This window comes from Octopus bimaculoides, chromosome 8 (assembly GCF_046866305.1).
Source record: "Octopus bimaculoides isolate indiv1 chromosome 8, ASM4686630v1, whole genome shotgun sequence".
NCBI lineage: Eukaryota > Metazoa > Mollusca > Cephalopoda > Octopoda > Octopodidae > Octopus > Octopus bimaculoides.
The window spans coordinates 10,992,595-11,019,538 of NC_142935.1; the positions used below are offsets into that span (position 1 = coordinate 10,992,595).

Consider the following 26,944-nt stretch of genomic DNA (forward strand, 5'->3'; position numbering starts at 1 on the left):
AGTACCGCCTGACTGGCTCCCGTAGGATTTTCGAGTGAGATCGTTGCCAGTGCCCCTGGACTGGCTCTTGTGCGGGTGGCACATAAAAGACACCATTTCGAGCGTGGCCGTTTTCGTGCGGGTGACACGTAAAAGCACCCACTACACTCTCTGAGTGGTTGGTGTTAGGAAGGGCATCCAGCTGTAGAAACTCTGCCAAATTAGATTGGAGCTTGGTGTTGCCATCCGGTTTCACCAGTCCTCAGCCAAATCGTCCAAACCATGCTAGCATGGAAAGCGGACGTTAAACGATGATGATGATGATGATTTCCAGCCCCACAAAATCACTCAAAATATTTTATGGGTTTTAATACAGAAAAAGCATAGTCACAAGTAAAATGACAATTATAGAACAGAGAATGCAAAAGAAATATATGTAAACTGGTTTTATTAACAGAATTACCTTAAAAATGGGATGATTTGTGTGCTCGTACTTCAAGACAAGAATTCACACTGGTTTTGGCTCATACAATGGGACACTCGTACTGCGAGGTTCTACTGTAATAAGTTTTATTTGAAAAATGTTCAAACATTGGTATGAACTTAACAATAAGGTAGCAACATTAATTAAGACACTACACAGTAAATGCAGGTAGAACATATTTGCTTGTATCAAGTCAAAATGTAACAACATTATCTTTGCATATTCATGAATTTTCCTCAATTATTCTTAGCTGAATATTCTTCAGATGCCAGTTATTTCATGGTAATAGTCACTAACGAATTTTACCCTTTTTCTGTTAACAGCAAAGTATGGAGGCCAACTATCCTGAGCAGCTTCTAATTGCTATCAACAAGAATGGAGTGAATTTGATACATCCAAAAACAAAGGTAAGTTCAAGACAATTCCTGAAAAAAAAAATAAATAAAAGAAAATCATAAAATATTCCAATAACAAATTTACTTCAAAGATTTGTAACTTAAACTCCTTTTGTTATTATATTTCCAGAGAAATATAATATAATTAATTTTGAAAGTAAGTTTTTAGTAAAATTTTAGTAATAATTCTTGTTACTAAGCTGGTGCTTGGAACAGATTAGTATGAAATTTTGATGGGAAGTTTTAATTTAGATCGCTTTAAAACAAAGTTTGTATCATAAAACCACAGGTAGTTTTGGGCAGGTTGGTATCAAAAGGGTTAATTATTGAATTTACATGAGGGCAATGTGCTCGCAAATATAACATGACCCCACCACACGTTTTGTCTCCCATGGAAAAATCAAAGTATTTTATTGGTTTTTTTTCTGAAATCAGATATAATGCTCCCTGCCAATTTTGGTGGCCGATGACAGAACTGCCTGATTAGTACTCAGGCCAGTGGAAGGTTAAAAGCACATCCGAGCGTGATCATTGCCAGGGCCACAGGTTGGCTCCCGTGCTGGTAACATTTGAAAAGCACCAATCGAGCATGATTGTTGCCAGCGTCGCCTTGCCAGCACATGCAAAACATTCGAGTGTGGTCGTTGCCAGGGCCACAGGTTGGCTCCCGTGCTGGTGACATTTGAAAAGCACCAATCGAGCATGATTGTTGCCAGCGTCGCCTTGCCAGTGCCGCCGGACTGGCTCTCGTGCAGGTAGCACATAAAAACACCTTTTGAGTGTGGTGCTATTTACGTGCCACCGGTACAGAAGCCAGACAGCTGCTCTGGCAACGATCACGCTCGAACAGTGCTCTTAAGGATAAGAATATCTTATTTAGTCAGCAGGAAAAAAAAAACAAAAAAAAAACCCTCTGAACCACTTGTATCTTAAGCCAGTAGCGCCATCATCATTTTAAAGTCTTGTAAATATTTTCATGATTAACCTAACATTTAGCAAGTAGAAAATGTGTGAAAACATTGTTTTTCTAGAAAGATTATTGAATTTTGATGATCTGCTTCACACCAACAAAGATAGATGTCTAATTTGACAAAGCATTCTGACAACTGAAGGGTGAAATTAATGCCGAGTGTTGCGTTACATAGCAGATGAGAAAACTGGGCTAAGACCAGAGTTCAAAAGGATTATGATGCTGAAGCTCACCTACTGTTTGATATTGGGCTTAAAAGAAATGCAAAACCCAAAATCATAGAATTCTAATATATCCATTTTTTTTTTCTTTTGTAGAATATATTGGCAACGCATCCATTTACCAAGATTTCTAACTGGAGCAGCGGTAACTGTTACTTCCATATGACCATTGGCAACTTAATCAGAGGAAACAAACTTCTCTGTGAAACACAAATGGTAAATATTGGTCTTCTTTTCTTTTATATATAGGCGTAGGAGTGGCTGTGTGGAAAGTAGCTTGCTTACCAACCACATGGCTCCAGGTTCAGTCCCACTGCGTGTCACCTTGGGCAAGTGTCTTCTACTATAGCCTCGGGCTGACCAAAGCCTTTTGAGTGGATTTGGTAGACAGAAACTGAAAGAAGCTCGTAGTGTGTGTGTCCATCGCTTGACAACCGATGCTGGTAGCGGTTCGGCAAAAAGAGACCGATAGAATAAGTACTAGGCTTACAAAGAGTAAGTCCTGGGGGTCTATTTTCTTGACTAATAGGCGGTGTTCCAGCCTGGCCGCAGTCAAATGACTGAAACGAGTAAAGAGTAATTAAGTACAAGTCTTTAACAGATTTTTTGTTTGTTTTTGTCCTGACTAAGTTATTTCCCCATGTTTATTTCTCATTTTCTGCAATTTCAGGGCTATAAGATGGATGATCTGCTTACTTCATACATCAGTTTGATGTTGACGACAATGAACAGACTTAAGTCAAAACCATCTTCATAATTGGTGCAAAATGGTTTCCCCCCCCCCCCCCCCAATGGCCTTATAAATTGAAACCTAAATATCTCTGTAGTGAACTGTTTCCAGCTTACAACATAATCAGCTCACTACAGCACAGATATACTTGTTCCCACCTTACAAGTTCACTGACTGCCCTCTGCCAGTCACGCAATACAGGGAAGAAGAAAGAAGAGGACAGAAATATTTTAGCAAATCAACAAGAGGAATCTGATTACATTAAATGTTTTCCTATTTTTATATCAACCTTTTTTATTTTCTTCATAATTTTCTTCTTTTTAATATTTCTCATCAATAATTTGGAATTGAAGAATTATTTTTAAATAAAATTCAATTTGATATCAGCATTTTTTTACGAGTCTCTGCCATGTCTAAACAGGCACTAAAATAGGAATTAAAAAAACAAAAAAAAAATGGTTTCGTTTTTAACATTTTCAAAATCCCAACACCTCAAGTTAGTTATGTTTTTAATCGTTAATAAATTTAAATATTACAGGCTTAATTCCATAAAGACTTTTTTTTCATTAACATCGAAGCAGACAATGTGATTAGGCAGAATAATTATTAAAAGTCAGTAGTCGATATTTGACTACTCGTTATTAAGTCTTTTACTAACAACTTGCATCGACCAGAATATTTTGATTTAAACAAAATAGTTTTAAAAACGGCAGGTATGATGACAAATAGGCATTTCTTTGGTACTTTTACCTCAACATTGCAATATCTTAAACTTAAATTCTAGAAGCAATAGAAAATACAAACATTTAGCGAACGATACTATATTTTGTAATGATTAAACAAAAAAAGCTTTAAGTAATAGGCTTTTGGGTAAGTCTTAATTTGCTATTTTTTTCCTCCCCCAGATAATATGAAGAATATTAATTAAGCAATAACAGCATTAAGTCTTAATTAAAATAAATTTATATATATATTGAGGAGTAATTTGTTTAAAGCTTGGGGCAATTATAAATGGAATCACACCTAATGAGATTTTCTGCTGTGTTATATACATACACACACACATATATATATATATCTCTCCTGTTTCTGAACAAATTTCCCAAGGGTTTAAGAAAGCTGAGTCAGATTTTACTGCTTCCATAATTTTCCTTCTGCCAGCTTTCTTCCTGACTATTCCATGTTAACACAGCAGAAAGGTGCTGCTGGTAGTTAACTAAGGTACATTATCTCTTTGTATATCACGGTCTGTATATTTAGTCCCAGATAGTTGCTGTGCTATTCCGTTCTAAAAATATTCCTACAATTAACATTTATAAAATGTGCTTCAATAAATATAAATGTTCAAACAAAATTCAGTGTTTCATTATTTCTTGCTTTTGTTTTACATCATATAGTGAGAATTTACAAAAAAAAAAAAAAAAAAATAAGACGGGTATGTAAACAACAAACAGATGCATTAGTTTAATGCTCGGGAATTGAGAAAGACTTATGTTTCGAGCCTACGCTCTTCGATAGAAAGGAACACAGATTGCTAGCCACTAAAACTTTTCTATTTTCTCTCCGTTTATTTCTATCATGGCAAATGCTGGACAGAGAAGTCACACAGGAGAGCTAGGAAGAAGGGGAGATAATAAAGTAGTGGTGATCCCAAGACGAAGGTGCATGTGCATCCCTCTGTTGGTTCAATATTTAAAAAAAAACTCTTCTTCCATGCATTTTCTACACTTAGTAATCTTACTTCTCTGAATCGCTAAGTGTAAGCATACCACTATCCATTCTCACCCATACACTGCTTTGCAATCCTGAACATCTTACACCTCTGATCCTCATAATGTATAACTTTAGCAAATCTCTTACCTTCCGTTATTCTTTTTGCTATGAAAACCTGTTGCTTAACTTCCCTTCTCGCTACCTGATACAATTCTCTGCATCCACTGCCATTTCTCCAGTCTTTCCAGTGCTGTCCACTTCCTTGTTCCACCACCGTGTCACCCTCAGCCTAGCTGTGTCTTTGCACCAGCCACAGATTTAGTCTGTAGCCCTCAGTAGATTGTCCCACAGGAACTTCCAGTTGTCCTCTCAGTTGTATGTCCCCAACTCCTCCACATCAGAAGCTTCCATTAGAATATCTCTATATTTCTGTCGGTTTGCTGGGTCTTTGAGCGTCCAGAAGGGTTTATTTCTCTGAGTCCTTGTTTTAATTCTGAAGTCAGTAACTAGTGACCTTTGTTGGGTTGTACATTCTTTACCTGGGAAAGGCTTTGCATTTGTATCTGCAATATATATATTTGTGGATTAACAAGGCAACCAACAGTTTCATGTGATGAGATCTTCACAATTGTTGAAGATCACATGGAAGTGTTGCTACCCATTTCCATCTCTATTCTATGTTCACATAAGTCAAATAGAATTTGTTGAGGAATCATGATTTTCTATGGCCAGACGTCCTTCCTGTTGCCAATTCTCACTTGTTTCCAAGCAAGGAAATATTTCTCCATGGCTAAAAATGTTTTCCACAGAAGACTGAAAATGAACAGTATCACATGTATGATAATAAAGCTTGCTTACAATCATTGTGACATCAAAACAAGTGTACACACACACACACATGGCAGGTGTCTTTCAGTTTCCATCTGCCAAATTGACTCACAAGACTTTGGTTGACCCAGGGCCATAGTAGTGAGACTGAATCTGAGACCACATGGTTAGGAAGCAAGCTTCTTAACCACAGAACCATTATATCTTCTACTGGCAAACACCTTGGCACATTTGGAATCAGTTCTGCTTTTGTAAAAAAAACAGAGAGGAAAGCACATTAGTGAAAGAAGAATTTTAAATGAAATAAATTAAAATGATTGCTTTTTTTTATTAACTTGATTTTTGAATTTGATTACAAACAATTCAAATTCTTATAAATGTTTGAAATCCAAACAGTTTATGATAATCTTGGTTTTCAGTTATAGCTGCTACAAAACATTTAAGACAGTTTTATATCCCCCAACTTAAGCCTTAATCTTCTTTGAAATGATTTATCAAATACATCTGAGAGAAATGACAGAGGTTGCAACAATAAAACCTTAAAACAAATAAAAAAAAAACTAACTGAAAGTGATTGGTATGTCACTAATGAATTGACTCAACAAAACCAAATTAAATGACCAATATCAATGAAACAAACAAAAATGAATTCTACATATAAAAATTAACCATTTTGTCCTCCTTCAACTTCAATGTACATCAATACTGTAGTAGGATGTGTCATCTATAGGGTTTTATATATATATATATATATATATATATATATATATATATATATAGGGTGGCCCAAAAGTAGGTTTACAGTTATTCAACTATCTCTTTTGCATTCATATATTAACATCTTAATTATTAAAAAAATATGAAATCATTATTCTATGCTAATTTAGTTAACTGTAAGATAGAAATTTAAAATGTAATAAAATGCTTTAAAAGAAATTTAAAGTGCCTGTGTGATGACTGTAAACCTACTTTTGGGCCACCCTGTGTGTGTGTGTGTCAATTTAATACACACCTGAAAGAGCTATTAGTAGTTTCACACTTTTACGATACTTTAGACATATTTATAAAATATATGGCATGAAACTATTGGTAGCTCTTTTGGTTGTGTATTTAAACTGATATTTATCCCTCACTTGGAGAACTTTTGTTAGATCTTTAAACTATATGTGTACACATGTGTGTGTGTATATATATTTACATATATATATATGTATATAGCGAAACCTCAGTTTACAAGCACCTGTCATCATTAACAAATTGGCTTACCAACTATTTTCAAACACAAAATGTCTTGGTTGGCAAATGGTGTCTCAAATAACGACCATGCAAAATGGCAACATAGGTTCATGAAAAGCTGGGAGAATCAGCAGGGGAGTGCCATTTGCTGTTTGGCTTTCGCGCAGGGCACATCCCTGCTTAAATTTGCGGGCCTTGTCTTGAATTTTCTAAGGGAAAAATAGCTTTGCTTTGAAAACATTTTGGGTGACATATGGCCTTCAGGAATGAATTAAATTCATAAAACAAGATTCCATTGTGTATGTGAAAATAAATATATATATATATATATATATATCTTAAGACATATACATCTTAATGCCAAGCTCTAGTAGAATTAAGATGAATCTGTTACCAGAAAGAACAAAACAACAAGGAATAGATTCTTAGATCCCTTGTTTAAAAATAATCCAATGTTGACTTAGTCGCTCAATGATAAATGGTTTCAGATTTCCTTTCAAGTTTCTGAAAGTGGAATGTTTTCAGGGAATGATTTGGAGAAAAATGAGTATTGAGAAAATAGTTTCAGCTTCACCGAACACCCAGGATGGAATTTCAGAAAAAAACAGAAGAGATTTTTTTTCAATCAAAAGAAATAATAATGTCTTGGTGGAGGTGTGATTTCTGGTTCATGAGTAAATGCCTCGTATATATTTGCAGCCAAATCTGTCATTTTGTTCATCATTAATAATTTCTGAAATGTGGAAAGAGACAAAAGTTACGAATATTAAGCAGAAACTGAAAGGAATCTTTTCATTTATTGCTTTTACTGTGTGGATAGATGCATTGTCCTATGAAAGGGCATTGTGAAGATGCATTGTCTTGTGAAGGGCCATGGCTCAGTGGTTAGGCTACTTGGCTTATGATTGTAAGTTCAATTCTTGGTGGTGTGTTGTATCTTTAAGCAAGACACTTTATTTCCCCTTGTCCCAGTTCACTCAGCTGGCAAAAATGAGTTGTACCTGTATTTCAAAGGGCCAGCCTTGTCCCATTCTGTGTCATACTGAATCTCCCTGAGAACTGTGTTAAGAGTACACGTATGTATGTGTGCTGTGCTCAGCCACTTGCACTTAAATTTCATGTATAGGCTGTTCCATTGATTGGAAAACTGGAATACTTATCATAATTGACAGAGTCCCAGTATTAGATGTGGTGTCCTCGTGCAGAATTTACATTTCTTTGTAAATAATTTGTTGTTCACAATGCTATATATTCACAATCCAGCAATAATCTTCAAATTGAATTACCATTGTCCTCATTTAACTTCCCTTTTCCTATGCTGGCATGGGTTAGACTGTTTAAGAGGAGCTGGCAAGCCAGAAGACTAAGCCAAGCTCTGCTATCTGCCTTGGCATGGCTTCTATGGCTGGATACCCTTCCTAACACTAACCACTTTATAGAAGGTATTGAATGCATTGTGGAACCAGCACTGGTGAGGTCACCAAATAATAATGGAAGAACTTGAAGCAGATAAGGCTATAAATTATAGCATGTTAGATTAAAAAAAAAAATCCTTGGATGAAACAAAAGTCAAAGATTGCCCGTTTAATGGTTAGTACTTCTTTCATGTTCACCGATGCAGGTTCTAGTTCCATGGTTAGCATGTGTGTGTGCTACCACCCACTACTATTTGTCGATCTATGTTGGTTTGTTTACATCCCTGTAATTTAGTAATCTGGCCGAAAGGACCAATGGTGTAAATGCCAAATTTAAAAAAAAAAAATCCCACAAATACTGGAGCTGATTTGTTTGACTAAAATCCTACTTCAGGGTGGTGGTGCCCCAGCATCAGTCCTTTCCAATGATTGAAACAAGTAAAATATTAAAAAATGGGAAAAATATAAATGGAACCCTACCTGAAAAAACCTGTTTGGTGTGTTTGAACATAAATGGTAAACTTGTTTGTTGATAATTGGGATGAACTTTGCCATTGGTATTTCTATTTCACTGAAATGAGAAGAGGAAACACTGAAAAACAAAGGGGTGGAGTGAAACATCATCATCATCGTTTAATGTCCGCTTTCCATGCTAGCATGGGTTGGACGATTTGACTGAGGACTGGTGAAACCAGATGGCTGCACCAGGCTCCAATCTGATCTGGCAGAGTTTCTACAGCTGGATGCCCTTCCTAACGCCAACCAGTCCGAGAGTGTAGTGGGTGCTTTTACGTGCCACTGGCAACAGCCACGCTCAAAAAGGTGTCTTTTACATGCCACCTGCACAGGAGCCAGTCCAGCGGCACTGGCAACGACCTCGCTAAAGATATCTGACATATGCGAATAGGCGTGAGGGATAATTTGCTTTCCTAAAGAAAGACATCTGTTCCTGTCCGTCTATGAGGCTTCTATTTCTTAACACCTACCACAAAGTCACCTTTCTTGAAATTAAACCCAACCCGTTTGAGGGGTCTTTTGAATCTGATGGTAATCTCATTTGTTAGTTTAAAGTGCATGGCTTAGTGGTTAGAGCAGTTGGCTCATGATTGTAACTTAGCAGTTCAGCAAAAGAATAAGTATAAGGCTTAAAATATATTTAGTGGGGTTAATTTAACTAAAATTCTTCAAGGCAGTGTGCCCCAGCATGGCTGCAGTCTTATGGTTGAAACAAGTAAAAAAAAATAAAGATTCATTTAATACTCTTTTACTTGTTTCAGTCATTTGACTGCGGCCATGCTGGAGCACCACCTTTGTAGTCGAGAAATTCGACCCCAGGACTTATTCTTTGTAAGCCTAGTACTTATTCTATCAGTCTCTCTTGCCGAACTGCTAAGTTACGGGGACGTAAACACACCACCTTCGGTTGTCAAATGATGCTGGGGGGGGACAAACACAGACACACACACATATATATATATATATATATATATATATATATATATATATATATACGACGGGCTTCTTTCAGTTTCTGTCTACCAAATCCACTCACAAGGCTTTGGTTGGCCTGAGGCTATAGTAGAAGACACTTGCCCAAGGTGCTATGCAGTGGGAATGAACCTGGAACCATGTGGTTGGTAAGCAAGGTACTTACCACACAGCCACTCCTGCGCCTATAATGTTCATTTTCCATTCTGGGGTGGGTTGGGTGGTTTGACAGGCCCTGACGAGCTGCAGAGCTACATCAGACCCAATGTCAGCTTCGGCATGGTTTCTATGGCCAGATGTCCATCCTAATGCCAACCACTTTACAGTAAGTGTATACCAAGTGTTTTTTCAGGGGGTTCTGTGCCACCAGCACTAGTGAGGTAGCCTAGTCACTTGCAAGAGGAAATAATTATGAAACAGAATAGACAGGACAGGAAAATGGCCAAGGTGAGGGGCACAAATTTATTTCCTTGTCCAATGATCTCAATTGATAGTTGACAGTTTAAAGCAGTGCTTCCCAACCACTATGCCGTGGCACATTAGGGAATTTTACTTTGGGAAAAACTTACCTCAGATTTGCTCGTCTCGGTGGGTGTGCCATGTAAGGAACGGAGAAATTCTCTGAGAGTTTTTCATTCAAATGCATAAAACCCAAATCAAAGCAAAAGAAAAGCACAGTGTGAAAATCATCGCTGGAATGAAAAAGAGAGAAATTTGTTAAGGTCTTTGCAAGTAAGAAGATAACATAATAAAGAAAATTTATATATCATCATCGATTAACGTCCGTTTTCGATGCTGGCATGGGTTGGATGGTTTGTCTGGGGACTGGCAAGCCAAGAGGCTGCACCAGGTTCCAATCTGATCAGGCAAGGTTCCTACAGCTAAAAGCCCTTCCTAACGCCAACCACTTATAGTGTAGTGGGTGCTTTTTATACATGCCACTTGAACTGAACCCAACGAATCAGAGAACAATCTTTTGCTCCAATGCCTCGTTTTTGGAAAGGTTTCTATGGCTGGATGTCCTTCCTAATGCCAATCATTTTACAGAGTATATCATCATCATCATTTAGTGTCTGTTGTTCTTGCTGGCATGGGTTGAATGGTTTGACCAAAACTGGCAAGCTGGGGTAGTTGCACTAGACTCCAGTCATATTTAGCATGGTTTTCTATGGCTGGATGCCTCATGGAGCCAAAATGGCTTTTCACATGCAATGCCCAAGACCTGGAGAAGACCCATCAAGTCAAATAAAATCACAGTCATGGCAGATATCGGTGTCACATAAATGGCACTTGTGCCAATGGAATGTAAAAGCACCCATTACTCTCTGAGTGGTTGGCATTAGGAAGGGCATCCCAAATCAGACTGGGATCTGGTGCAGTGTTCCAGCTTACTAGCCCTGGTCAAGATGAAGAAGATGAATGGAAGAGAGTGTGGGGTCAGAAGATCTGGAAAGGTAAGTAAAGGTTGCAAAAGAGGGTGTGAGAGAAGACTAGAAATAGGAATTGGGGTAAATGTAAGGAAGAGGGGAAGATGGTGAACAGTAAAGATGAGTGATGGTGGGGGTGAAAAGGAGGTGGGTATGGATGTCCACATGAGAAATCTTTGTTACCTCTCGACAATATCTCTAATTTCAGATAGCATTTTGTGGAAAAGAATGTCTTCACTGGATCTGGAACTGAGAACCTGCAGAGAATAAAGAAAACAAAGAAATAATAAAGAAAATATTTAAACAACCAAACAGGTTAATTGAGGAATTGAAACAGCAGAGAAACAGGTATTCTGTCTACACTAATTAATGGATGGATTGAAGGATGTTGTTGAAAAATAGAACTGTTTCTGCCACAGGTGGTTGCTTCTTTGATAGTGGCATGGTTGTGTGGTTATGAAGTTTGCTGCCCAACCTTGCTGCCCAAGACAACCTGGTTGGGAACCAAGCTTCTCAACTACACATGCCCATACAAAATACTATATTCTGCATGGAATATATACAAAGCATGGAAAGCAGACATTAAATAATGATGAGACCAGGAAAATATAAGAGAATTCCAAGAACTGGTAAAAGGAAAACCACTTACAACATCGGGCTTGTCTTCTGGCGGCAATATAAATGTGGCTAATTTATGACAACTTGGTGTTCCAGTTGGCCCAGCATCGCAATCACATTCAACTGCAAACCGTACCTGATGTATTATGTTCTGTACACGTTGTGATGTCAGCTTTTCCTTTAGAGAAATTCTAAAGAAGTAATAGAAAATACAAACATATATATACATATATATAATAATAATATTAGGGATAAAAATCCAAAATTACAGGTTCATTCCCACTGCATGGCACCTTGGGCAAGTGTCTTCTACTATAGCCTTGGGCCGACCAATGAGTGGATTTGGTAGACGGAAACTGAAAGAATCCCGTCGTATATATGTATATGTATGTGTGTGCATATGTTTGTGTCTGTTCCCCCAACATCGCTTGACAACCGATGGTGGTGTGTTTACGTCCCCGTAACTTAGCGGTTCGGCAAAAGAGACCGATAGAATAAGTACTAGGCTTACAGAGAATAAGTCCTGGGGTCGATTTGCTCGACTAAAGGCGGTGCTCCAGCATGGCCACAGTCAAATGACTGAAACAAGTAAAAGAGTAAAGAGTAAAAGGAACAATTTATACTTACATTCCTATAGCTTTGGTCACAGCTGACTTCACATGTTCTGACAGAGTTCTAAGACCTACAACCAACAAACAAATCAATGGAAATGTTTCAAAATAGACTTAACAAAAATAACATTCATTTAATTCACTCATTTAACAAGTTAATTAATCAAAGTTGAGATAAACAGTTTGTAAATAATACTGAGACAACAGCAAGGAAACGAGCTGGCAGAATCGTTAGCACGCCGGGCGAAATGCTTAGCAGTATTTCGTCTGTCTTTGCGTTCCGAGTTCAAATTCTGCCATGGTCAACTTTGCCTTTCGTCCTTTCGGGGTCAATAAATTAAGTACCAGTTGTGTACTGGGGTCAATCTAATCAACTGGCCCCCTCCTCAAAATTTCAGGCCTTGTGCCTAGAGTAGAAAAGAATATTGAGACAACAGCAAGAGAAGTTCCTAGCCAAGAGTAATCCTCTGTAGCTAGCATTTGATGAGCTATAATTCTATAATCTATAGCCTGGAGGTCACTTACAAAGGTAGGAGTTGAAGAATGGGTGGAGAGAACCATGTCCAGAGAAGCTTTCCCTGCGAAGTGAGGGTTGCAAGGAAGTATCTGTCATAATTTAGTTCTCAGCCTCTTCCTATTTATCCTGGTCATCCAGGCCATAACAGTGGCCTATGGAAGCTCTTATATGCCAGTGGATTAGTGCTCGGGAAAGGCACCTGTGCTGGTGCCACATGGAAAGCGCCCGTGCTGGTGCCACATGGAAAGCGCCCGCGCTGGTGCCACATGAAAAGCGCCCGGGCTGGTGCCACATGAAAAGCGCCCGGGCTGGTGCCACATGAAAAGCGCCCGGGCTGGTGCCACATGAAAAGCACCTGGGCTGGTGCCACATGAAAAGCACCTGTGCTGGCACCACTTATAAAAAACACTGGTGTTGGTGCCACATTAAAAGCACCTAACATACTCTGTAAAGTGGTTGGCTTTAGGAAGGGCATCCAGCAGTAAGAAACCCTGCCAAAACAGACAACTGGAGCCTGGTGCAGCCCTCTGGCTTACCACCTCCAGTCAAACTGTCCAACCCATGCCAGCATAGAAAACTGACATTTGATGATGATGTTGATGTTTGGATTTGCAGAATAATCCAATAAAATACAAAAATTCTTTAATATAAAGTTGCTAAAAAATATAAGTATATTATCTTACCTTCACCTAATAAATGTTCCACTACTGCAAGTAACCGTTCTTGTATGTTTAAAGTAGGACTGTCAGTCTCTGATTCCTTAAAGAATCCAAAAGAAATTATTTAAAATGGGACCAAATATGTACAAAAGACTTAAATGAATGGAAATGACTGATTTTTCCATTTTATTTTATTCTTGTTATTTTTTATAGATTTTTTTTTCATGCCAGTGTGGTCAAATGGATCATTTTCCAACTGCATGGTTCTGAGTTTAGAACCATTGTGTGGCACTTAGGACAAGTGTTTTCTACTGTAGTCTCCGGCTAACCAAAGCCTTGTGAGTGGATTTCTTAGATTGAGGGTAAAAGAGGTCTGTCATGTATGTATTTGTGCGTGTGTAAGTGTTAGTGTGTGTGTGTATCTCCTTGTCTTGACATCATGTGATGATCATAATCAGCACCATCACATAAGCAGACACTTTCATTTCCAATCTTGCTCCAAAACATGTCTGGACATGGCAAAAATATTACCTTGCTTGAAAACAAGTGAAAGTTGGCAATAGGAAAGGCATCCAGCCATAGAAAATCTGCTTCAACAAATTCCATCTGACCCATGCAACCATAGAAAAGTGGACATGAAAATGATTACACACACCCACACATATGTGTGTGTATATATATATATATATATATGAGAAATCACGAAAAAACAACAGACGAAGACAGGCAGTGTAAACAACAAATGGATGTATTAGTATAACGCTCGGGAATAGAGAAAGTCTTTAACGTTTCGAGCCTACGCTCTTCAACAGAAAGGAACATATATATATATATCTCAAAACATTAAATAGAATATCGTAATAAGAAAAGGATTAAATTTTCAAAACTAGAATTTAACTTACAATATCACTTGTCTTTTCTATAAATTTATCTCTGTAAATATATGCTCCAATAACATTGAGTTGAACTCTGAGCAGCAGAGCTAGCATACTACACAAATAAACAGCAGATATGGTTCGGGTGAAACCTGTAAACAAATAAAAATATACAAACTCAGGAGTAATGTTTGTAAATGGTTATGTCTCCATTGCCAGACCACCTACCAACCGAAACATTTGTTAGAGATCTTCAATGACAGATTTTTACATGCACCCACTTGAATCACTAACAAATACAGCTAAATTACCCTCATAATCACACACTAATGTCTTCACCTTTCTGACACCAACCAACCTGAGACTGTTCTTGGTTCTATGATATAAACTTCCAGTTTTAATTTGTCAATTTTTATGGAAAATTTTAATTTAAATCACATCAGATTGACTAATAACGACAAAGTAATTTTACTAAATACTTCATTATTTTCAAAAATCAATTGAAACGAAGGTACATGCCACATAAAAAAAAAGCTCCCAGTACACTTTGTGAAGGGGTTGGTACTAAAAAGGGCATCAAAACCAATCCAAAACAGACAACAGAACCTTTTGTGGTTCATGGTCTTGCTGGTCGCTGTCAAACCATCCAACCCATGCCAGCATGAAAAACAGAAGTAGGATGATAATGATGATTAAAGTGGACTAAGTTAAAACCTCCTATCAAAAAATTTCAATTTAATTTATATTCCAAACACCAGCTTCACAATCCAATTTGACAAAGTTTCTACAGCTGGATGCCCTTCCTAATGCCAATCACTCTGAGAGTGTAGTGGGGGCTTTTTACATGCCACCAGTCAGGCAGTACTGGCATCAACCATGCTCAAAAAGCACTTTTTATGTGCCACCAGTATAGGAGCCAGTCAGGCGGCACTGGCAACCACAACACTCGAATGGTGTTTTTTATGTGCCACCAGCACAAGAGCCAGTTAGGCGACACTGTGACAGAGCAATGAATAAGAGAGATAACTTATAAATAGGTAAAAGCTGTTGTGTATCGCATGGCTGAATAACAAAAGACAAAATCTGAAGCTGTTAAATGGTTCCTTCTGAAAAGATGGGATTAACTGTTCATAAAAAAATGTTTTCTGTCAAGGATTAGGATTAGTTTACTTACTTAATAGTTTTAGCTGATTCCATATCTGAAGTTGATTTTCTGGACTGGAAAAAGCGAAAGAAAAGAAACACATAATAAACCAAATCACCAATACTTGCCGTTTAAATGTGTGCTGTATATGTGTAGATATATTTATTGTGTGTGTGTGTGTATCTTGTGATTTGCAGTTCACAAGAAGATCAGCCCAACACAGCAAAACTAAGTTCTGAAAGTGCCGTGTGCGTGTGTGTAACTGGGCCCTCAACCAAGTTCCTTTTCAGGACATCCTCTGCTCATCATCTCTCAAACTGCAGCTTTCCCTCAGTTCCATTAATCTTCCTCACTATATACCCTTCATCCTTTTGATACTGTCCTCTCCACCAACATCTTACACTGACCCCTCCATCCCACCAGCATCACCACTATGAGCCACCAAATCATCTCGCCTCTTCCACCACCATATACAACTGACTCTCTCATTGTGCTAAGACTGCCTCCCCACCACCTCATCTCTCTCACCTTGTTCCCCTGTCTATTGTAACATTACTCTTCACCCCCATCTCTTTCTACATTCACTGTACCCATCCCTCAACCCTATCCAATCTCTACAGTTGTCACCTACTCTTCCCTTCCTCCCCTATTTATCATCCACTCAACACTTGTCCATTATATTCACACACACCCTCCCCCATACATTTTGCAACCTCCCCCTACCTACCCCGCTGGCTCAGTATCATTATCATCATTTTAATGTCCAGTTTTCCATGCTTTTACAAGGTTTGGATAGAGTTTATCAAGGTAGATCTCAATAGCCAGATGACTTTCCTATCACCACTGACACCTCATCTATTTCCGAGCAAAGTAATATTCCCCACAGCCAGACATGTTTTCACAAAAGACTGGAAATGAATGTTGCTGCTTGTATGACAGTGACACACATTTACAACTATCACACCACAATGCCAAGACAAAAAGACACACAGTAACTAAATATATAATTACTAAGTGATATGACAGAAATGTATACCTGGTTTTAAGCTGCCTTGTAAGACTTTCTGTGTCAATAGCATTTAGAAGGCATTCCCTAAGGTTTGGTAGCATTGATAAGGCTGTTGGGAGAAAAAACAGACATCTATGAGCAGTTTCAAAATACCATTAGCAACCAGTCACATGATTAAAACGACAAAATCAATCTTGGTCTGCATTACATAATTTCTCTCAGAGAACCCAATTCTCACCGTTCACTTCATTATTTCTTCCATAATCTTATTGTATTGTATCTGCCTACATCCACCAAGCGTTATGCACCAAAGTGTGAAGGTGCATGACTTAGTGGTTAGAGTATCTGGCTCATGATCGTAAGGTCATGAGTTCAATACCCAGTGGTGCATTGCGTCCTTAAGCAAGACACTTTATTTCATGTTCCTCCTTTCAACTGGCAAAAATGAATAGTACCACCATTTCGAAGGACCAGCCTTGTCACACTCTGTATCATGCTGAATCTCACCGAGAACAGTGTCAAGGGTATGCATGTCTGTGGAGTACTCAGACACTTCATCATCATCATTGTTTAACGTCCGCTTTCGATGCTAGCATGGGTTGGACGATTTGACTGAGGACTGGTGAACCAGATGGCTACACCAGGCTCCAATCTGATTTGGCAGAGTTTCTACAGCTGGATGCCCTTCCTAATGCCAACCACTCTGGGAGTGTAGTGGGTGCTTTTACGTGCCACCGGCATGAGGGCCAGTCACACAGTACTAGCAACGGCCATGCTCAAAGAAGTGCTTTTTACGTGCCACCCGCACGGGAGCCAGTCCAGTGGCACTGGCAACAACCTCGCTTGAATGATCTTCTAACGTGCCACCAGCACAAGTGCTACAAGGCAACGCTGTTAACGATCACGGTCAAATGGTGCTATTTACGGGCCACTAGCACGGAAGCCAGACAGCTGGTCTGGCAATGAACATGCTTGGACAGTGCTGTTAGTGCTCCACTGGCATGGTGACTTGAATGCTAATTTCAAAAGCAGGCTGTTCTGTTGATCAGATCAACAGGAACCCTCATTGTTGTAACCAATGGGTAGAGAGCCAGCTTTTAGTTCATAATGCACCAAATTAAACAGTGAAATATTATAAATAAATGGGGAAGAGCCAGCTCTTATTTGTGGAATGAGTATGGCTTGGTGACATGTACTACGCTTTGGCTAATTCTTTTAGATGCTTGTGTAATCATGTGCAGACACACACACTGTTGGCTCTCCCAGCTTTTAACTCAGTGGAACAGTAAGGATGTGACAGCTGGAAGGAAGGAGGGAGCTGCACCAACACTCAGCTGATACTCATTTTAAGCTCAGTAAACTGGAGCAATGTAGAATGAAGTGCCTTGCTCAAGGGCACATACTGCTCAGTCAAGAGCTCAAAACATCAACATTATGATCATGAGCTGAGTGTCCAAGCCACTCGTGGCACTGTCGGTTATGACGATAAGGGTCCCAGTTGATCCCGATCAATGGAACAGCCTGCTCGAGAAATGTGCAAATGGCTGAGCACTCTACAGACATGTGTACCCTTAATGCAGTTCTCGGGGAGATTCAGTGTGACACAGACTGTGAGAAGGCTGGCCCCTTTGAAATAAAGGTACAAGAAAAACAGGAAGAAAGAGTGAGAGAATGTTGTAGTGAAAGAGTAGTGAATGCAGGGTTCACCACCGCCTCCTGCCGGAGCGTCATGGAGCTTCAGGTGCTTTCAACCAATAAACACTCACAACGCCCGGTCTGGAAATCAAAACCGTGATCCTACGTCCGCGAGTTCACTGCCCTAACCACTGGGCCATTGCACCTCCACTCCAAGCCACTAAGCCAAGAGCCTGTATTTAACAGGGGAAAATAATAAAATTTATTTACCTGTGCAGTTGCATGTTTTTTGATTACTGGTAAAGTGATGTTGCTTCCTGTAGAAGAATGAGAAAATGGTAATACTAAATGAATAAAAGGAAATCACTGAAAGATTATCGAAGAATATACATGAGAGAAAGAATTTATGCAATAATTCTCAACTCTTTTGATACCAACCCAACCAGGACCATCCCTGTTTCCACAATACAAACTTCCTGTTGAAAGTGATCTAAATTAAAACCTTTCATCAAAATTTCATTCCAGACACCAGCATAATCTCAAAATTATTTCAATAATTTCTTCATGATTTTCAAAATATTCAGCGCTACAGATGTACCAACACACACGAGATTGAAACATAGCCGACCTCACACACTTCTCATGAGGAATTCTGGAAGAAGTTTTGTGAGACCGCTAATGAGACACTTCCGAAAAAAAGAAAACCGCTGGAAAACAGTTTATAGCAGAGACTCCATCTAAGAATATCTGAAGAAGGAATTGTAATTCCGAAATACCATCGGACTATAGATAACCAAATTACAACAGGTATATAGTCCATTTTTTGTATTATAGTGCACTGTTGTACCATTCAAAACTTTTTATTCTTTATATAAACAATATTTTATACAACTACTTTATCGCATCACTACTGCTTAAGTCTCTGAGAGATTTAGAAATGTATTATTTCTAATATATATATATATATATATATATATATATATATATAAAAGACAAAAAAGAGTGAAAAAACTACAGAAGGCTTGTGTTATATGGTTTAAGTATATATTTAAATCATTATGTTAAAAAAAATGTTATAAAGTTTTTGAGTATAGTAACATTGTTTCGTATTTTCTTTTCAGATTTCTCAAATTTCTTTACCTACATTGTATCATTTCTTCGCTGTTTTGAAATTTGGAGTTCCACACAGGGAAAGGTAATCAGGGACGTTTTCGGTATAAGGGAGATAATAAAAAATGTTAGGCTGACTAGATTTGATTAATTTAACATGATTTGGTTTAGAAGGAATAGAATGTTACAAGTGGTTAGGTTTTGCTTTATATTTTTTTCAATGAGGTGAGTTTCCTTATTTAGAAATGTTAGAAATGGTTAAGTTTTGGCTTATATTTTTCAATGAAGGAGGTTTCCTTATTTAATCTAATTTCTGTTGGTGTTCCAATGGCACATTGATAGAATGGAAAGATTACAAAACATGGTAGCTGTGGCTTTGCGGATTTCTCAATATGTTCACTTAAGGGTATCATTCTGTATTCTGGGAATGCAATCTGCTGTCGATGCAGAGTGCATCTGCGTCTGAGTGATAATCCTGTGGACCCTATGTAGTTTTGGTGGCAGTCCGAGCATCTTATGACATAAATCAGGTTTTCTGAAGCACAAGTAAAGTCAGATTTGATTTTGAATTTTTGTCACTCTTTGAAAAGGAATTCTGATCCTTCTAGAAGATTTAGGCATGTTGTGCAATTTGGACGAACACATCTTTTCACTTTTGCATCTGTTATATATATGTATGTATGTACATATATAAATTTATATAAATAAGGATAAGATCGTTATTTAAAATACCGATCATATCAGGTGGCTAGCATGGGAATAAAAACCTCATAAGTAATAATTATTATTAAAATTATAATTTAGGGTATCTAAGAGATATCACCATGCTAGATATAGCAGCCAAAACTTGACTCTAAAACCATATTAAATGTTCATACAGCACCAGGAGAGAAGACAAAGAGACAAAATAAACTAGCAAAAAATTACTGGTGCTTTATGAATATTTGATGTGGTTTTAGAGTCAAGTTTTGACTGCTATATCTAGCATGGTGGTATCTTTTAGATACTCTTAATTATAATTTTATATATATTGTTTATGTATACATATATATACACACATATATTGTTTATGTATCAGACTGGAGCCTGGTGTTGCCATCCGGTTTCACCAGTCCTCAGTCAAATCGTCCAACCCATGCTAGCATGGAAAGCGGACGTTAAACGATGATGATGATGATGATGATGATGATGATGATATACATACATACATATATTTATATAGGGAGAATTCACAAAAAAACAAACAAACAAACAAAAGAATAGACACGTGGTGTAGACAATAAGCAGATGTATTAGTATAACACTTGGGAAGTGAAGAAGTCTTTAATGTTTCGAGCCTACACTCTTCCACAGAAAGGAACACAGAAAAAAACAAGGAGAGAAAAATGAGAATGTGTAGTGGCAAGCGATCCATCATGGTGAATGCCGGACAGAAGGGTCACACACACACACACACACACACACACACATATATATATCATTGTTTATGCATACATAAATATATATATATATATATATCAATATATTATAAATTAACTACCAACAAAAATAATTGGTAAGCTAACTCAAAAAATCATCACCAAAATAGCAGAAAAAAACGACAGTGAAGGTATGTAGACTCTTCAAGAATCGATCCTTTTGGTTATATTAATAATAATAATAATAAAGGAGTTATGTATCTATGTGTGTGTTTTTGTATTTGTCTTCCACCATTGCTTAGCAACCAGTGTTGGTGCGTTTATGTCCCCATGACTTAGCAGTACAACAAAAAACATTAAAAAAAATAAGTAATTCAGTACTGGGATTAATTCGTTTGAATAAAAATCCTTCAAGCTGGTGCCCCAACATGGCCACAGTTTAACGACTGAAACAAGTGAGACATCAACATCACCACCTTCATGCTTGTTCCTTCCATGTTTTCTGCAAGTTGGACAAATGTGATGAATGCATCAATCACAAATATTAATTAAGCTCGTTATCTTTTAGCTTCATTAATTTACCTGGCATATATGGCGTTTGCTCTGGCCTCTTTCACTCGAAATTCTGCAACTTTATATTGGACATATTTTAATCCAAAGAATACACCTGAAAAAGAAACAGTAAAAAAATTCTATAAAAAATAATGTACACATTACGAGTCTAGGGCTGTTCTCTATATATCACCTGCACTCTTCCTCTCTCTCTCTCTCTCACTCTCCCCCCTGGGACATATGCAGAGATTTAGAGACATCCTCATCAAGAAATTTTGATGAGAGGGAGGAGGAACTACAGACATCGGACATAGAAGGTAGCTGGAAATTCCTACAGGACAGCTTGCTGAGTGCCACAGACCAAGTCTGCAGATGGTGCAAAGTCCCTTCCAGACCTAGAGTAATGTGGTGGTGGAATAGTACGGTAGACAAAGCTATTAGAGCAAAGAAACAGGCCTGGAAAGCCTGGAAAGGTGGGGGTAGCAGGGAACTGTACCAGATAGCCAGAAGGGAGGCTGGGCAGCAGGTACACATAGCCATGGGAGAAGCAGAAAAGAAGTTTGCCAATGTCCAGCGTTGTGAGGACCAAAGAACTGAAGTATTTTGGATTGCAAAACAGTGTGTGAGAGAAAATTGTGATGTCACAAGAGAGAAATGGATGATGGTGCACTTGCTTTTAATGATTCTGAAAAGAAAGAGGCTTGGAGAAGCCATTATGAAAGACTGCTGAATGTGGAGAATGAATGGGAGGAGGAGAGCCTGCCAAATGTTGACCCAGTAGAGGGACCAGCTATCCAAATAGACAGCTCCCTGGTAGCAATTAAGGGTATGAAGCCAGGAAAAGCTCCCTAGCCCATCAGGAATCACTACTGAGATGCTTAAAATATCTGGTGGTGTAGGCTATGACCTAGTCACCAACATTGTAAACCAGGTAGTTCATGATGGAGTCGCAGCACCATAGTCAACTGCTACAAGGGTAAAGGTGATGCTCTAGATAGAAATAACTACAGGGGTATCAAACTGCTGGATCAGGTGATGAAGGTCACGGAGAGGGTCATAGCCCAACTAATTAGGGAGAGAATCTGCTTAGATGAGATGCAGTTCGGTTTTGTGTCTCCTACATTTTCTAAATATATATATATATATATATATATAAATAAAAAAAAGAAAATGCTATGCTAATTAGCAATACCTTGCTAATTTGGAGTATACCTGATTAACATAGTAATCTTACAAGAGATCATGCAAACATCTCAGCAGTAACAGAACTTTTATTTATTCAGATATTTTCCCCAAATATATCTACTGATACATATACACAAATCAGTTTGCACTATGTAAATGGCACCAGTGTTGGTGCCACAAGGGGGGGTGGGAGCATCCAGTACATCCTGTAAAGTGGTTGGCAACAGGAAGGACATCCAGCTGTAGAAATTGGACAAAACAGACATGGCACCTGGTACAGTTCTCTGGCTTCCCAGCCCCTGTCAACCCATCCCAACCGATGCTAGCATAGAAGATGGACATTAAATGATGACGATGATTTGCAACACAACTCGCACACAACATCCTACAAACATTTCCATGTCAATATCTATGAACTAATTCAACAGAAAATCTCTTTTCACATAAACATACCAATTTGAAATATTGGTAACCTGAGAGTGAACTTGTTTTTTTTTTTTAATTCAGAAGTATGCTCAAAATCTAATTTATACTAAAAAAAAAAACTGGCTTGTAGAATTAGTTAATAAAAATCACAGGAAAAACTCCAATGAACAGACTGAAAAGATACATTGGCACAACATTTGGTAAAGTGTTACCAAATGATATTGCAGTTTTAACCTATTACCTACCAGTGATCTCATGAGATCACTTAAAAATTACAAATTTCGTAATTATCTGTCAATATTTACACATATCTAACCTTTTTGCTATATCTACTAGGTATATTTCTCTGATATTCAAATGAGGTTTGCTAATTTTTCACCCAATATCTCGCTTATTTCTATTTAAAATGTTATTTTGAAATGTTATTTTGATCATTCCAGCGTGTTTCTAAGGCTGTTTTATGCTAGAAATCAAAGTTTCATAAAAAAATTCCAGTTAATAGAATTATGGGAGATAATGGGTTAATTAAGTCAAGACCAATCTCCAAGAATTTCTCAAGTACTTTGGATACTATTCAGCTGTTAAACACTTGATTCAACAAGTTATATAAACATACTTGAGAAAAAAATCTTCCATATACTAATTTTTAAAAAGATGGTTTTGTATGAACAGGTGTAGAAACATAGAGTTATTAATTTCTAAACAGATGTGTCTAGTTTAAAACCCTCACATTTTCACTGACTGAGGAAAGCAAAAGTTTCAAAGCAATTCAATTGGAGACGTTTATTACCAACTTCCTCTAAAATCTCAAATATTTTTAGTGGCTAAATTTAAATGTTTGGGTTGGTTTACCTTGTGACAAAAATTTGCAAAAGTTGTGGGGGATCAGATTTAATATAACTTGAAGGGGAAAACACATTACAAGCGTTGGTGTCAGCTTTGTGCCCTTAACCCTTTTGTTATATTTCTATTGAAATACACAGCTTTTGGTTTTATTAACTTTGTAAAAAGCACTAGTGTTGGCGCCACAGAGATAGCACTCAGTACATTCTGTGGTTGGCATTAGGAAGGGCATCCAGCCATACCAAAACAGACAACTGGAGCCAGGTGCAGTTCTCTGGCATATCAATACCTGTCTAACTATCCAACTCATGCACAAAGGCGTACTCTTCCTTTCCCCCGGGTCGCATTGATGCAGTACATGGACGCCTCCACTCGTACCTGAATATTGCCCAGTGTGACACCAACTCCTCAGCCTATCCTGACCTGGGCGACATATTGTACGAAACATTAAATGGTGATAATGAAGAATTTAGTAAATAACTTTCTCACTATTAAGCTGGTTGTTTGAAATATAATTTAATATAAAACTTGGATGGAAAGGTTAATTCAGACCATTTTAAACATGAAGTTTGTATCGCAGAACAAGGGGCAGTCCTAAGCAGTTTGGCATTAAAAGGGTTAATTTATGATAAGGTCATAAGGAAGCTGTTGTGACATATGGCATATTATGGGCATTTGTAGACACCTGGCGATGTCCAGCCCTTTCCATGTTTGACCACAGAGAGATGGTGGAGCTGGGGATTGACCCAGTACAGGACTGGGATTGTATTTATCAACCCCTGGAGGATGAACGACAAAGTTGACCATGGGGCTGTTCGAACTCAGAGTGTATCCATTGTTCTAATGACTGTCATCATCATCATCATCATCATCGTCGTTTAACGTCCACTTTCCATGCTAGCATGGGTTGGACGATTTGACGGAGGACTGGTGAAACCGGATGGCAACACCAGGCTCCAATCTGATTTGGCAGAGTTTCTACAGCTGGATGCCCTTCCTAACGCCAACCACTCTGGAGAGTGTAGTGGGTGCTTTTACGTGTCACCCGCACGAAGGCCAGTCAGGCGGTACTGGCAATGGCCACGCAATTCGCAAATTATTAACAAGTTGTGTCAGTATGTGGAAATGAACTTTTCCTAGTCTCTTTTAATTACAGAAACGTGGGTGAATAAAATAAACAGTATGCTATATATATATAGGCACGAAACATTGGCAGTTCCTAAGGCAGGAGTAAGTCCCCTACAACCAATCGTGCCATACTCACACAAGTGTGCCACCACACCAACTTTATTTCCTCATAGCTTACAGAAAAATATTTTTTTAATGAAATTTTCTACAAATATACTTCTGATGATGCAGATTCTGATTATATTGGAATTTGTTGCGGAAAAATTTTCCTGTGGGGGTGGGAAGGGCTTCAGAAGATTCACACGAGTTAGCTTTGTTTCCGTATAACTTTTAGAAAAATTGTAATTTTGAAATGAAATTTTCTACAAATACCTTCCCGAGTGTGTAAATTATGATTATATTGGAATCTGATGCAAAAAGGAAAACGGTGGGCACGCACAACACATCACAATTTCTTTTCCAAATTTCAAGTTTTACAGACGTATGTGATGTGTCAGCCGCCCAATTTTTTCTTTTTTTTTTTACATTTTAAATTCCGATAAAATCGTAATCTTCACACTCTGAATTTGTAGAAAGATTCAGTAAAAAAATGGCCCATTTTTCTGAAAGTTATGAAGAAACAAAGCCCACTGATGTGAATCATGAAACCCTACTCTTCACCCTCCGAAAAATTATTTTCACAAGACATTCCAATATAATCCGGAATCTATGTCGTCTGAAACACATTTGTAGCAAATTTCATTAGAAAATATCGCTTTTTCTGGCATTTTTGAGGAAACAAAATAGGGGGCAGGCAAGCCCCCAACTGTCACCCGTAATTACAACTCAATGCACACCTCAGAATATAAGGTTCGCATTTTACACCTGGAGCATAAGATCACTAGCGTAGCGGGGGGGGGGGGGGATGAGGTCCGCCCCGGGCGCCATTTTTAAAGGGGCACCACTTTTGGGTCTGCTGTAGGTAATGTTTATTTTTTTTTTTGTGGGGTCCGCGGGAGGCGGCATCGAGCTACGCTAGGACATAAAACACACCATTTTTTTAAGGTGAAAAGATACGCAGACACATTTGGTAACTTTTTAATATGCTAGCTGCTGTTCATATTATTTTACAAACCTCTCACCTCTAAATTAACGGTAGTTTTCACAACTTGCTACTTCCCTACCTTATGTCTCGTATTAATATTGATAAAGAGAGGTGGTTATGGCTGTGTAGGTAAGACGTACACTTCGCAACCAAGTGGCTTCGAGTTCTGTTCCACTGTATGACACCTTGAGCAAGTGTTTTCTACTATGGACCCGAGTTGACCAAAACCACATGAATAAATCTGGTAGACGTAAACTGAAAGAAAACCTGTCGGTGTGTGCCTATGTCAGTTTGTTTATAAATGCCTGAAAAAAATATATTTATATTTTCCCCCATAACAGTACAGCTCGCCCGTAAAGAAAAAAGAAAAAGCTAATTCGAGACATTTATAATACATATATATATAAATATTTCATAAATAAACCACGTCTACATAAGACCGGGTTTAATATTATTTTTGAGAAAATTTGTTAGTTTATATAAAGAAATAAACTTGTGTAATTTAACAGAAACGAAAAGAAAATTGAACTAATCACAAATAATACAAATATATGCGTAAAGAAGATATTTACCACTGCTCAAAACTCCCATAAAGACGAGTTTGCGCTGATGCCGTTTGACGAATTTCCGAAAACAATCAAACATCTTTAATTAAAACAAGGATTTGATTATCTTATATATATATCAGATAGAGTTAAGACTTCAATTCGTATTTCCTCATGGCTTATAAAATAATAAAAATAAGCTTCTTTTCTGTGGAAACGTTAAGTAAAATGATTTAGATTTAAACTTACATTTTGTAAAATATCTTTATATGCATTTTGTGAAATACCTTAATATATATTTTGTAAATTTGTATATCCAATTTGTTATGTTATGTTTTAGTTTCGTACATACTCTTATCAGTAGAAAAATACGAAAATTTCTTCTTGATTTATTTATTTATTTATTTTATATTAAAATTTATAATTAACGGGTGTCCTTGTTTATGGGTTTAGTCACTGATTTATTGCATTTCTGAAAGATAAAGACACGCGTATATACTTCAGTGTAGAATAGATATCCCAGGGGACATTTTTCGTTGAGCACCGGCTTTTAAAATTTACCTGCTTTTGTTTATCTTTGTGGATGTTTATCGACCGAAACACACTCACAAAGACACACACACCCACGCTTTCTCTCACTGCCCCTCTCTTTCTCTCTCTGCCTCTCTCTTTCTCTCCCTGCCTCTCTCTTTCTCTCTC

General features: G+C 37.9%; 2 protein-coding genes and 1 long non-coding RNA gene across 5 annotated transcripts in view; 2 read left to right on the top strand and 1 right to left on the bottom strand.

Annotated features, from left to right (window-relative positions):
• The window catches only part of LOC106880717 (myosin-VIIa), a 39,464-nt gene extending 35,331 nt beyond the window's left edge, over positions 1–4,133 (top strand). Inside the window, exons 28-30 of the mRNA XM_089356069.1 lie at positions 787–870; positions 2,146–2,265; positions 2,720–4,133. Coding sequence (XP_089212195.1) covers positions 787–870; positions 2,146–2,265; positions 2,720–2,806 — 291 coding nt within the window. The 3' untranslated portion in view covers positions 2,807–4,133. The remainder of the gene's footprint in view (positions 1–786; positions 871–2,145; positions 2,266–2,719) is intronic.
• On the bottom strand, positions 411–26,426 carry LOC106880718 (peroxisomal biogenesis factor 3). 3 transcript variants are annotated; one of them, XM_089356071.1, is made up of 13 exons: positions 26,273–26,426; positions 21,065–21,149; positions 18,225–18,271; positions 16,347–16,428; positions 15,341–15,384; positions 14,194–14,318; positions 13,316–13,391; positions 12,132–12,186; positions 11,536–11,695; positions 11,070–11,143; positions 10,029–10,151; positions 8,452–8,542; positions 411–888 (listed from the first exon to the last, which is right to left on the bottom strand). In XM_089356071.1, exons 1-13 carry the CDS (start codon positions 26,343–26,345, stop codon positions 877–879), a joined length of 1,047 nt encoding a protein of 348 aa, XP_089212197.1. In that variant the 5' UTR covers positions 26,346–26,426; the 3' UTR covers positions 411–876. The 3 variants fall into 3 exon arrangements, with proteins under 3 accessions (XP_089212197.1, XP_089212196.1, XP_089212198.1); XM_089356070.1 differs by lacking the exon at positions 411–888 and adding an exon at positions 7,030–7,289; XM_089356072.1 differs by lacking the exons at positions 411–888; positions 21,065–21,149 and adding an exon at positions 7,030–7,289 and having other exon boundaries at positions 26,273–26,374.
• On the top strand, positions 11,095–20,436 carry LOC149134314 (uncharacterized). Its single transcript, XR_016242808.1, has 3 exons — positions 11,095–11,234; positions 18,539–18,761; positions 19,076–20,436. It is a non-coding gene; the product is annotated as an uncharacterized LOC149134314 (long non-coding RNA).
• Positions 26,427–26,944: the final 518 nt, after the last annotated feature.